Below are 14,216 nucleotides of genomic sequence, written 5' to 3' on the forward strand. Positions count from 1 at the left end.
TGGGAAAGCAAGACGCCTTATTAAGGTGGCATTATTTGTGGTTTATGAATAATACAGTATTATTGAAATAATGTCTGTGACTAACCGATAGTTTATTGTACAGATAGTGGCAGTAATACAGTGAGGTAGCACAACCCAAGAGCAGTGCAGCATTTTTTTAAGCATGCCTCATTTCAAATTCTCTTACCTAGATAGCCGTTTTCTGTCAGGTGAAATTGCTCTTTGCTGATGCTCCATAGCTGGCGTCACTAAGAGGACAGTGAAATACTTTACACTGAAGCCAAATAGCAATCCAGCAGAGTTTACTTCAGAGTGCAGAACTGCAACCTGTCTGCCCAAACCCATGCTCATGCCCATAGACAAGTGGTGCCTGCCCATACTGGGAGGGACACTTGACCCTGCATGCCCCCACGATGCGTCACCTCTACTCACACCTCATCTTGTCCCCTCAGCCAACCTGTTGGTCAGCATCCACAACAGAATAGTTGTGGAAAGGGAGTGGGGGCAACAACAACGAAAGCCATACTCCTTTCTCCTGGCTGAACTCCCTCCCACAGCTGTTCTCTCTACCCTCACTGACTAGTCAGATCCCCACCTACTTCCTACTGGTCTTCTCTGTCCCTATCTGCCCCAGTGCTGCTCCTACTTATCTAGTACCTCCTCCCCTATTCCAGTTGCATTCTTTCCTCACTCTGCTCCTCTCTATACCCAGTCCCCCTGTGAGCAGCAGTCACTCAAGCACTTGTAAGCCACTAGGCTGTACCCCACCCAGGGGTGACCGATACTCCTTAAAAAGGGAAGGCCCACCAGCCCCCGAACCATGGTCCCGCCCCCTTGCACTGCCCCTTCCTCCTGAGGTCCCACTTCTGTGCTGCCTTTTCTCTCCGAGGCCCCGCCCCTGCTTCCCTCTGAGGCTCTGCTCCCATGCCACTTCTTCCCCAAAGGCTCCGCCTTCTGCTCGCTCCTCTCCACCCCTCTCCCCCTGTCGCTCTCCCTTATAGCCAGTAAATGATCTGGTGGTCACTTTTAAAAACGGAGAGGCCATGGCCCTCTGGCCCACCCTGTTCCAGTGCCCCTGACTCCACCCACCCTCCAGGAGCAAACAGTGTGGAAGAAAAACTTCCCAGTACCGTCCCTTCCCGGCTGTAAAGGAACCCATATCCCCAGCTGATACCTCCTGGTCTGCAAACAATTACCCATCCCCGCCACTTGGAGTGAAGGGCAGGAAGCTGGCAGAGAGAAGTGAGAAAGGGAATCAGTGGAGTGTGGCTGGGGAGTGGCATGCAGGAGGGAGTGTGTTTCTATGTCTATATGACTGAAGAGGAAGAACAAAGAGAAAGAGAGGTCTGGGGAGAAGAGGGCACAGGAGAGAGTGAAGGGGAGTGGGAAGGTGGCCAGAAGAAAGAAAGAATATGACAGGGATGAGAGAGAAGAAAAAGAAGATGCAAGGAACTGAGGGGATGGGGCAAGACAACAATAAAGAAGGAAGGGACTAATGGGAAAGTCAGGGATGGTGCAATATGGCCCTGAATAGACCTCAGGATTTTCCCCTTAAAACTGGTAAGTGGTATATATTTGATATTGTGAGAATTATAGGTATAGAGTCAGAGTTTATGGTCAGAAGGGACCACTAGATCATCTAGTCCTGTGTATCACAAGCCACCAACATCATCTAGCACCCACACACTAAACCCAACACTGAAATTAGACCAAGGTATTAAAGCCCTCAGGAGACTAAATTATTGTGTTACAGGCAGAGAATTGGAGGGACTGAGGTGCACCAGTGTCCAAGGCCCCTGCGGTGGCAAGGAACTCATCAAGTGAGATGATCCTGGCAAGTGACCCACATCCCATGCTGCACAGGAAGTCAAAAATGGTCACTGAAAATCTGACTTGAGGGAAAATTCCTTCCCAACTCCACATCTGGGCCATCAGTTAGACCCTGAGAATGTGAGCAAGATCCAGCCAGCCGAACACCTAAGAAAAAGAATGGTCAGTGCCACCTTAGAGCAGTAGTCATTTCCAATCCCTTCCTGACCAGCTAAAACCCTGAAGCATGACATTTTTAGGAACATTAGACATAAACCAGAAGGGACCCTCAGGGCTGCTCAACCCTACCCTCACCTTCACAAGCAATCCCATCACACATTCCTACTCACAAATTTGTCCAGCACTCTCTTAAAATAACGAAGTTGTTTGTTCCCACAATGCCAATTGGAAGGCTATTCCAGAACCTTATGGCTCTGATGGCTAGAAAATTCCTTCTAATTTCCAGCCGGAAGTGTGTAATTATCTAACAAAAATCAGACAGTAACAAGATATGTGGAGAATGTAATGTTTAAAGGTTGTTCTAGTCATCTAGTGGATTTTTCTGGATTATACACTTAAGCAGAAGAAGAGGAGAAAGGGCTTCAGAGTGGTTTAAAAGCAACTCCACAATTCCTGTATTTTTTCTTGCAACCCACAGCATGCAATCACTATATCATACAGCCTTACAACACCCAAAGAGATGACTTAGTTTCTGAAGAATGTGCTCTGGAAGGGACTCTGGTCAGGCCTCATGTGGATTAAACTTTTATGCTAACTGCTCACATGGACTGAACTGTGCTCCTGAAAGCCTGGCTTCCCTTGATTCCTTGTTTTCAAATGCATATTAGTCTTTGTAATGTACAACAGTGACTAATGTGTGAGTGTGTCCATGTAATAAGTGACATTTCATAATTAGTAACCATTTTCATTTTATTGTTTAGGAATGGGCTACTTTAGCTACTCAAAGTTAATTTCTATTTAAGATTAAATTAAAATCTGTGATAGAATCCATTATCAGGCCATGTGCATTGACCTGGCTTGAAAGGCATTTGGATACTGGAATGTCATTCCTTCAGAGGGAAGTTCAACTACTAATGCTTAATCCCTTTTTTAGTATGAAGCCAGCTGTTAATGTAACTTTTATTCCTTAGGAAGTTTTAATTACTCTTGATCCTAACCAGAAAGTGTTCAGTACAGCAAGACTGATCCATAAAACCAGAAGAGGCATCTTATTTATTTGAATGCTGGCAAGTCACAAAAGACACAATATTTTTTCAGATGTTTTGTGAATTGAAATTGAGTTCAATAAAGTGTCAGACTGACAGTACTTGAGGAATGAAGTTCTTTATTTATCCACAGAAAAAACACCACATAAGTTGCGCCAATTGAAGCAAGATTCCTCAAATTGGGAAAGTGCTTCAACACCAGCGCTAGATGAATTTCCTTGACTATCCATTCATGTTTGTAAGTGAATTTGCTTTGGTCATGCTTTTATGCACAGTTTCTATTAACATTTCAGTGACTCTATTTTGCTGGCAAAATTGTTGTGAAGAGAAACTTTTAAATTTGCATGTGCCAGAGTTTGGGAAAAACAAATGTTAAACGCACCCTGGACGTGCCTGCGCATTCTTTAATTTGGGGGTATAGAAACAATAACACAGCTTACTTTAGCAATCACATAGAAATAATTCAGCTCAAATCTGAAATATTTGCAATCATTCCACACCGTAAAAATGCAGAAAGATTCGTGCAATAAGTGTGAATAAAAATAAACTGAAGGTGCTCAAGCTCTCATATATTACTTGAGCTAAAAAAGAATCTAAATTTATTTAATGAATTATTCAGTGTAAATCAGTCCCTCAGGTCTGCTCACTTCTCAAGCACGAAGATACCACAGAGAGGGGTGCAGTATAAATGACAAGCACAAGAGAAAAAACATTGTACAGGTGGAACCACCCTCCGGGCTGAGAGAGTATCTCAGCATATCTGGCTGTTCAGTTCTTGTCCTCTCTGCTGAGACTGCCAACAAGGGCGAGGTAGCGAGGAGGCATGGCCTCCCTCAGATGCAGATGTGGAGGGAACACCGCAAGTCACCTGGTGGGTGGAGCCAGGAGGGCCACACCCCACACACTGGAAGCAAAGGGGTGGAACAGGAAGGGTAAGTATAAAAGGCTGGCCGAACAGCTCATTGAGGAGGGAGCTGCCAAAGGAGACAGATGCTTCTTCCCTGCTGCTGGAGTGGGACACCAAGGAGAACTGTTGCTGCCCCAGAGACCAGCCTGAGCTTCCAGAGAGCCGTGCCACTCCCGACACTGAGGAACTGCCGCTGCTACCCTTGGCAGTGTATTCCGGGGAGAATGAGGATGACCCCTTGACACAGGTACAACCAAAGGGGAGAATACGAAGCAGCCCAGGGAAACCAGGCAACAGTCTGGTCGACAGCTGGCCTGATACAGGGTCAGGCATGTTGCGGGCGGATCCCCGCTAACCCAGTGGCGGATCACTCCACCACTGTTAGGTCCCTGGGCTGGGACGCGGTGGAGTTGGGCGGGCCCATGTCCCCCTGCAACTCCATCGCTGGGGTGGGAGTACTCCCCCTCCTTAGGCCAGGAGGCCTGTGCTCCTCAGGCCTCCCAACCTGGGCCCCATAGACTGAGTGGCGCTCACCCCTATCTGGGTCCCAATCTAGCCTACTGCTTTTAAACGCTGAATCTATTTTTGTTATGCAGATTAGTTTGGCAAGAGTGAGCAATTTTTCTGCAAATCCAACAGAAAATCTAAATTGACAGTATTTTGAAATCTATTTAGCTGACAGAATTTCTTGTGTATATTTTGGCTTGTGATACAGTTCTGCTGTACTTGATATCTGAAAACAAAAACAAAACTGACATAAAGGATTTTTTTTAAAAGGCAGCAGCTCAAGCAACCATGTCATAATCAGAAATCACAACTCTCAAAACTGTTTTCTTCAACCTGAGACTCCAAGTGAGGAGTGCGGGAAAGATCTCTTGCTTAGAAGTGTGACTTAAACAGGAAAGTGCCCTTCCACAACTTTGTTTCTGCAGACAGCATACCAAACTATGTATCAGTACTGAAGGATGGTCATTGGAACTACATTGGTATTACTGCACACTTTCTGTACATTGCTCTATGAGCAATGTTAAATTGAAAAGGCCAGAGAAAAGTTCAAAAAGAAAACTTCAGAAAAAAAATCAAGCCTAAATACAGTAATGTACTTACAGGCTTAAAGTCTTCTCAGGAAACTTGTCCTGGTGAAGTAGCATATTCTGAAATGTATCGGACATGCCAAAACATCAGGAAAAGCTAAAGACAGAGCAAAGGCTCATTATTCTGAAATAAACAAGAAACCTTATAAGTGTTAAACAAGCAAGTACTCTAAGCACTGCTGGCATCATGTTTCCTTACATAAAGCAAGAATTTTCTAAAAACAATGTAGAACCCAAATATAGTATATTTAGTAGCATAGTATATAAAGTAGCATTAAATATACTTACTACAACCCCATTCTTAGTGGTAGTCTCCCGGTATGTAAAGTTGCATACTGCCCAGGCCAGGTAATACGTGGACATGAGAGGGGTCTGCGAAAAGTGATCAGTAACCCATCCATCTTCTTCAAAAACAGAAGTTTCCACTGGCATATTGGACAAAGATAAATAGGTTGCTTGATGCTTGATGCTGATTTTGAAAGTGGCCTTGTAGATGGGCTCATCAAAGCAAGGAAAGGCTTTTCTGGCATGAGTAGGAGAAAACTGTGTAACACCAAGGAATCTGGAACACAAACAGAAAGTCAATCAGTAATGTCTTTTTTTTCCTATGTGCAGTGCTTGAGTCATGGACAGACTACATGATATTGCTAAAATATGGTAGTTTACCAAAATAAACAGAACTAAACTCTTAGCAGCAGCAGCAAAGCACAATCCACGTACTACATACTTCTCGTCCTAATAGTTCTGCTTTGATGTAGTTGTTCTTGGCATAAATTCTCTCCACATGTACTATAATGCAATCCATGTAATATAATGAGCCACAAATTTGCTAGAAACAACTTTACAGACATCGCACTGGTATTCAATAAAATACTCTCCCTTCTATTCATACTTCGTATTCTGCCACCATAGTTTTGTTCAGCAATATATGTAAAAGGCAATATTGGTCTGCAATGTAAAACAAATAAGCACAGTCTTCAGTTAAATTTAGGATTTAATGACCTTCAGGGATCTCACTGTGGTTTCAAATACGGATAAGAAAACTCTGCCTTTCTTTGGACATAATAATATATGTTCACTTAGCATACCCCAGAGGATCATTATTTTCCACTGCTGATTATTTGTGTATTAATTGCATGTAGCTCTTTGAATCGCACAACAATCTATTGGTGTTGTAACTACAGAAGTCCAATCAGATGCATTCTGTTTATGTGGGCTTTGCAAGGTTACATACCTAAGCCACCAATTCAACCTCTACAAGTAAGGATGCTTTTTAGTCTTTTCCCAATAAATTTCATGAAAGAAAAACAATCAACTTAAGAGGCGACAGATGATCTCTTGGAAATATCTTAAAGAAAAAAAGGAATTTGAAATATGTTGTACAGAAAAAGAGACCTATACATTTTAATAATGCCACACATACAAGTGTCTTTTCTTTGAAACTGTACAGACTCTTGATCCTGCAAAGGGACACTTGTGCACAAACCCTTACACCCACATTCAGGGGAAAATTCATCAGTGTTGGTCTCTTTGAAGGAACAGAACCTACGTTTACATTTTCAGGGTATGCTTTATATTTTACATGTATGGATTATGAGTGGGATGGCAGTATGGTATCATAGCATGTCAAATAGTAATATGAATATTGACTGGTTATGTGACTGTAAAGACAGGACATATGTGGCTGGTTTGAATGCTAATGTTTCCTTAACTAGTCATTTTCCAAATTTTTAATGAATGTGTTGATGGGAAATGCCCTTGAGAAATTTTAACTGTAAGAAGAAAAGGAGTACTTGTGGCACCTTAGAGACTAACCAATTTATTTGACCATAAGCTTTCGTGAGCTACAGCTCACTTCATCGGATGCATCCGATGAAGTGAGCTGTAGCTCACGAAAGCTTATGGTCAAATAAATTGGTTAGTCTCTAAGGTGCCACAAGTACTCCTTTTCTTTTTGCGAATACAGACTAACACAGCTGTTACTCTTTAACTGTAAGATAAGAGTTTTTTGTGGGTGGATATCTATTTGATCCAACAAAGACAGTGGAAAGCCCTTGTAATCTTTTCAATTTAAAATAGAGTACTATTCTGCAACATGATTTTCTGTAATTCTGATGGAGCAAAAGTAAGATGAGTACCTTACTAAAAATTGAAGTGTGTATTTACTGACTGAGCTTTTTGACTTTTTGGTTTAGAGCACTTATAAGAGCAACACAGAATTAAGTTACTGGCAGTTTTATGACTCTTTTTTCTTACCATAATAGTATTAAGCCTAATGTGTTACTTTTCAAATAAACAAATATGCAGTCATGCACAATATGATGTTTCACATGAGATTATGACCGATTTTCATAACAGCTAATCTTGTAAAATGTTGGAGCCTCTTATGTCAGTCAGACTTTTGTTATCAGTCTTTTGTCCAAAAATCGATGTCTTATTTAGTTAAAAATTACTGAATATTTTGGAAGGCATTCACTGTACTGTGGCTTTCTTGTCTCATTATTAGTGAATGAGGAGTTAGTAAATTCAGATTTATGCAGAAGGTAGCGAAATATAGGATCAAGTGTTGCTCTCAGTTACACCAATAATAACCCAGATAAACTCTATTGACTTCAGTTGCATTACTCTGGATTTATATCACCTTAACAGAGCAGAATTTGTCCAATAAAGAAATTTACTTTGCCTCATTTAGTCCACTTGCTTAAAATGGGCCAGATTCTGAATTCTTTGAACACCTACAATACCCAAGATATTCAACAGGAACTTTGAGTTAACATGGAAGGCAGGACTTGAGCTCGCTGTTAATAAAGCTTGGACTAATGAACTTTCTTCTCTAATTAACAATTTTAATGAGCTCAGACCCACAGGTAAATGCATGCTCAGGGAATTCTACATTCATTCTGACAATGTCTAAATGAGGAAACACTGTTTCAACAGACTAGCATCTAAAAAATATTAAGAGAGTATCAATGAGATCTTTAAAGGAATGGAAAATAATCTCTTAGTCTAACTACTGATAAATTCTGTATCGTGTTTTTTTTTAAATAGCAAGGTGTGTGTTACTGTATATTTCATTACATTCAATACAATATTGTAAATATGCCAAACTTTACCAATAATAATAAACAATGATATTTATACACTCACTTAAAAGGTGCCCATCATCATGGTATCTGGACTTCTGTGTTATACTAGAAAAAAACAGTTGAAATTTCTCTGATCCCTGAAGATTAAACTGACTATGTGTATAAGACAATGTATACATTTTCTCCTAAAGAACAAAGAAATGAGATAAACGTGCAGAATTTCTCTAGTGTACAGAGATCATAGAATAGCTCGGGTGTTTTGCCACCTCTCTCTCTACAAACCTTCCTTGGGCACTGCCATTTTTATCTTATAATTCCCAGAAATATCACCATCAAAAGTTATACTTCCAGGAATGAAAGCCTCACAGCTTGTCTATTCACCATCCCATGACAGTAATTTGCAAGTATTTTAATTCCATCTCATCTATTAAAGAAAGACATGCGTTTCCTCAACAACTTGTCTATTTTGACATCTTGGTTGCTGTAAGAACGAGGAATCAATGTGTTTGTTTTGTCTGAAAGTGGTAAGGAATTGATTTCATTTCATTTATGCAGAAGGTAAATAATCACCTCAGTTACTATAACATTCTGCAGAAACTATGCATTAATGTTTGTTGGATACTGCCAATAAATTACAGTGCATGATACAAAAAATATTTTGTATCATTTCACTTTCATTTTAGCATTTCATTAAAGGTACAATACCTTCAGTGAGAAAGTTAACATTTTCATAGTACTGCCAACATTTCTGACTGATTTACGGCTTTCATCTGTGGAGTCAAAAAGTAAGTGTATTGACTTCCTTCTCTATCTAAGGGGAGGGGGGGAACAGTAAAACCATCTAAGAAAGCCTTGTTGCGCTTGTGAAGTCGCACAGTTAACCAGAGCTATTCCCTTCTCATGTACAACATGAGTGAAAAATTATATCAATAGTCCTTTTACAGCAACCACTATTCCAATGATGTTCCTATACTTTCAAACAAATATAAGGATGTCAAAAAGTTAAGGCAAAGGTCTACCGGAACATCAAGATCCCACATAACTTGAGAGAAGCAATGTTATCAGATGCTATAGTAGAAATTGGTCTAACTTTCACACTTATGAAACAGCTATACATATTTCATTTGAAAAGCCCGTTATTAATCAAAATGCAAATTACTACTTTGCAGGAACACATTTTGAACAGACACCCCATTGTTCAGTGTGTATTTATATAGATAATATTACAGTGAGTCATTAAGTATGTGAAAAGAAAAGGCGTACTTGTGGCACCTTAGAGACTAACCAATTTATTTGAGCATAAGCTCACGAAAGCTTATGCTCAAATAAATTGGTTAGTCTCTAAGGTGCCACAAGTACTCCTTTTCTTTTTGCGAATACAGACTAACAGGGCTGTTACTCTGAAACCTGTCATTAAGTTTGTGATATTTCAGAAAGAAAAGCAGTACTTCTATTAAACACCTGAAACTATAACAAGTTTTGGTTACAGTTTTAAAATACATATTCTATTAAACATAAATGAGCAGGGTCCTAAACTGCTATAAATAAGCATAATTTCATTGACCCAATTATATTGGGCTAGATTCTCAGCTTGTGTAAAGTAGTATGATGCCACTGAAGTCAATTAAGTATATTTACAGTAGAGAGTGAGTCGTGATCTAAATAATCACACTATGAGAGTGGAGTACTATATATTATATAATTGTGTGTCAAACTATCTTGCTTCTAACAAACATTCGACTGTAAATACTTGATCATACTTGGTGAAAAAGTATTATAACTATGCTACAATTACTTTTTTGAAATATTAGATTGTATATTTAAGTTTCCTTTAATTATTTTCAACAAAGCTGAAATGTTCAGAAGTGAGATAATTATGTGAATTGTGTCTTTTTCATTTCTTTATGTTGTAAAGTGAATTCCTTTACAATATTTCATTTGTTACAGAATCAAAGATTCTGAACAAACTAGAAGAATGCTGATTACTTCAGCCACAGTCCTTAATCAGGTAAGAGGCAGCATCCCTTTCTACAACTGAGCTCTGCAAAAATGTCATTTTACTTTGGTCTGATGACAAATCAAACAGCTGTAATCCTACCCCTCTCTGGGATTCTAACATCAGTCGGTTTAAAATCATCAGCAACAAAAGCATGCTTTAATAAGGGGGATGTCGACATAATTGAATTGGGGAGGTTCTTTTTCTGTCTTCCTTACTTTTTTGGCCTACTAGCCCCCATGTAAACTCTTCGCTTAGCAGGCAGTATCAAAGAAATGATTATGTTTAGACAGAGAGAATCTGTAACTAGGATTTTCTATGACAGACATCTTAAAAATAAATTAATTCTGGGAGACCTAGTAACATAACTATCAGGAAGTCAGGCCCGCTTTCTTTATTACTTAGATTGTAAGACCTCTGGGGTAGGGACCTTCATTTTGTTCTGTTTTTGCAGCTCCGAGCACAATAAGGTCCTAATTGATGACCAGGGCTACTAGGCACTACAGTAATTAAAATAAATAATAATAAAACATCTATTGTCATGTGAAAATAGCGAATAAAGGACTGATTCCACTCTCAGTAACATTGGTGGCCATGTCTATAGAGCTGTATCTGCATCTGATACACGATCCACAAACATAAATCGAATATCCGCAGATTTGCAGGGCTCTACATGTCTACATTACAGGGACTATACTGGCATAGCTACAGTGCCATAGCTATGCCAGCCTAACCCCTCAGTGTAGACACAGCCTATGCTGACAGATGTGTTTTTTTCATTGGTGCAGGAACAACACCTCCCTGAGTGACGGTAGCTAGGCTGATGGAAGCATTCTTCTGTGGACCTAGCTGCATACACTGGGGGTTAGGTCAACATAGCTACATCGCTCAGGAGTGTAGATTCTTCACACCCCTTACAGACTTAGCTATGTAAACCAAACTTTTAAGCAGAGACTAGAACCTAATATGCAGTAACTCAGCTGAAGTGAATGGAGTAAAGTGACAGCCGAATGAGGTCCTAAAAGATTGCTTCAAGCTTTCTGAATAAAATGCAATCACGTAGGTAACAACAATACAAACTCATAAGTCCTATTGTAATGCACAAAATGTTCTTTTTTAAAAAAAATAGGTAAGGAGGCTCTGTTATATAAACATATTTTAGTTTGGTACAGAAAGAATTTATTAAACAGACCTCTTTTCTACAAGTGAGCTTTCTATTATGTTTTACTTTTTGATGCAATTGAAAGCTGATTCTTTCAACTTGTCCAATCCCTAGCTGTGCAAAGACACTTCTTATATGTTGGAAGTGATGCACAGTTGTTGCTTTCATAATAAAGGAATAAATATATAAAGATGCATTTTAATCATCTATTGTATACCTATTGGACTGTTTAGCTGTAAGCATACAGACTGACTGTTTCATTCACCTTAAAAGATGATTAAACTAACATGAAAATATATCCAGGAAATAGTTCACCCTTGTCAAGTAAGCACTATTGAGTAAGTAGCCTGCATTTTATTAGGATAAAACTGCTTTGGAAACCTGGCTGAATGATAAAATTTACATGCTCTCCCCGCATATACTATGATAGAGTAGGCTGGCTGAATCAGTGAAACTTCCCTTGGAAGCCTCTCAGTGATACCCTTGATTTAGAAAAATCTCAAAAAAAAAAAAAGTCTCCCTTTTTTTGTTTTTGCATTATCTCTGTCATCCCTTTGCTGATTTTCCTAATTATTCTTTTAATTAACTTTAAGATTAGAGCACCGATTATGAGTACCTTCAGTTCCCCTGAACATCACTAGGGGAGGTAAGGTGAACAATGGTAACTCCTACTTCCACAGGAGCTGCAAACACTCGGCATCTCTCATCACCAGACCCTAGGAGTTGCTGAACAAATTATATGTAGAGGGACCAATCCTCAAAAGAGGGGGGAAGACCAGAACAGCTGTAACACAAAAATGCCTGTGCTTGCAGTCCTTACTCAGCCACAACTGCCAGTGGCTCAATGGGAATTTAGCCTGAGTATGGTGCAGGACTGGCTCTCTGGAAAATAACTAGCCTTACTTCCTAACAGAAGCATGCAAAGGTCTCTGGTATGCTAATTATTCACTCTCACTTCTCCTTATTGGCAATCAGCAAGCTACAAGACGCGGGGACCCTAGCATGAAAGTTCGGTATAGGATTAAAATGAATCCCTGCTCAGTGCTCTAAATAATGGTCACGTCAGAGCAGACCTTCTCTCTCAACTGCATCTCATAATCAAAGCGTCTAAAGGGTAGAAATGTCAGTGGCAAGATCTACAGCATGAAAAGAACTCCATACACTTGAGAACGCGACTCAGAGCTGAACCGTACCAGGTCCTAGCGCCCAGCCGAGCTCCCTCTTCTTTAAGTGGAAAGTTAGTAACGATTTTTCTGTCACGTTTGGGTTACGTCTAACCTCAGGGATCCTGCCCCGGCCACTGACAGGCTTCTCGAGGACAACTGGCGATGGGGAGCTGACGGATGCATTTCACGCCCAGCGCTTGCAAAAGTTAACTGTAATTTGGCACCACCTTGAACATTTAACTTAATACTCCCGCCGCGTTCGGAGTCCCCGGCAAACTCCTTGCCCCACTAGCGGTGCTTTATTAAGGGTGTGGTCCCTAGAGATTGTTTTTATAGTCATGTTAAATCCATGTTTAGAAAAAGGAGACTGAGGCTAAGGGGAGGGGGGACGACACCGGTAGCTGCCCATCCTGGGTCAGGGGGTGTCCCCTGTGGCTGCAGACTATGAGTCTGAGGATAACGGGGCATCTGTCACCCGGGGCGTTCATAGTTAGGGCAGCCCTTGGCCCTCTCCCCTCTATGGAAGCACATGCCGGTGATGGGGTGGGTCAGGTTTAGGGGGAGTAGCCGTACCTTCTCTCCCCGTGGAGCACATAGGAGCTGCGGAAGAAGCCCAGCAGCTCGTTCTCGATCAGGGCGCTGTAGATGATCTTGAGGTTGTAACTTCTCCGCGCCTCCAGGCTGCGGTTGAGGACCACCACGAAGACTTGGTTCTGCGGGTAGAGGAAGAAGCTGGAGACGCGCACGGCGCCGGAGAGCTTGTCCTCGGCTACTTGGACGGCCTGGATGTGCACGCGGTGGGCGTGGAGCACGATGTAGCGGCTGGCGTTCAGGCACTCGATCTGCACGTTCACCTCCCCGCAGAAGGTGAAGTTCTCCATGAAGGCGCTGAGCATCAGGTTATAGTGCAGGGGTCTCAGGTGCCGGGGCAGGCGCAACTGGGTCCAGGGCGGCGGCTGCCGTCGCCGCTGCCACTCCTCCTCCTCCTCCTCGCCCGGCGCCTCCTCTTGGCGGCCGGGAGGCTCCCCAGCGTCGTGGTTGAGCCGGGCAGCCCCCGGGAGGCTCCCGTTGCCGCTCGCCCGGCCCGGGCTGTCTGCCGCGGCCGCCGCCGCCGTGCTGCACTCCTCGAAGCGCACGCTGAGCAGCACCGCGATCATGGTCACCACCAGCAGCGCCAGGATGGAGATGGCGAAGCCCAGCACCAGACGCTTGTGCACCGTGATGTGCCGCTCCGTGGTGCGGGGTCTTACCCCCACCGCGTCCGCCCACTGGCCCGAGAGCCCCCTGCTGCCGTTCCGCAGGGCGGCGTCCTCCTCGATCATCATGGGGGTGACGGACGCGCTCTTCTCCCGCTTCTGGTCCAGGGCCATCACAGCAGCGCCTCCCCCGGCTCCTCCCGCGGGGCCGCCGCCCCGCTGTGGGGCCACGCAGGCATGGGAGGCAGCGGGGAGCCGGGGCTGGGGGGAGGAACTGCCCGCCGGCGCTGCTGCTCCTCCTGCGGCTGTCACTTTCCGAAGAGCCACATCACACTTCTGGGAGTAGCCCCGGCCGGGGAAAGGCTCCTCTCAGTCCCCAGGAGGCTGGGGGGGGGGGGATCCCTGCTGCCGCGGGGCCGCCCAGGGAGCGGGGCGGGCAGGCTCCGTGTGGCTGGGCGCAGCAGAGCACAACTTGGGCTCCTCTTCGGGGCGCTGCTGGGCACTTCACCACATGCTGCCGAGTGCGACTCTGCGCGCGGGGAGGGGAGAGGCGGGGGAGGCTCCCGCTCGCTCC

General features: G+C 43.0%; 1 protein-coding gene across 1 annotated transcript in view; it reads right to left on the reverse strand.

Moving 5' to 3' along the window:
- The window catches only part of TRHDE (thyrotropin releasing hormone degrading enzyme), a gene marked incomplete at its 5' end in the record, with an annotated part of 329,097 nt that extends 315,281 nt beyond the window's left edge, over positions 1–13,816 (reverse strand). The window contains 2 exons of the mRNA XM_084636899.1: positions 5,325–5,598; positions 13,020–13,816. Of these exons, the coding sequence (XP_084493025.1) occupies positions 5,325–5,598; positions 13,020–13,816 (1,071 nt within the window). The remainder of the gene's footprint in view (positions 1–5,324; positions 5,599–13,019) is intronic.
- Between the last annotated feature and the right edge of the window lie 400 nt (positions 13,817–14,216).

Source organism: Lepidochelys olivacea (assembly GCF_965140295.1).
Source record: "Lepidochelys olivacea isolate rLepOli2 genome assembly, chromosome: 1".
Taxonomy (NCBI): Eukaryota; Metazoa; Chordata; order Testudines; family Cheloniidae; genus Lepidochelys; species Lepidochelys olivacea.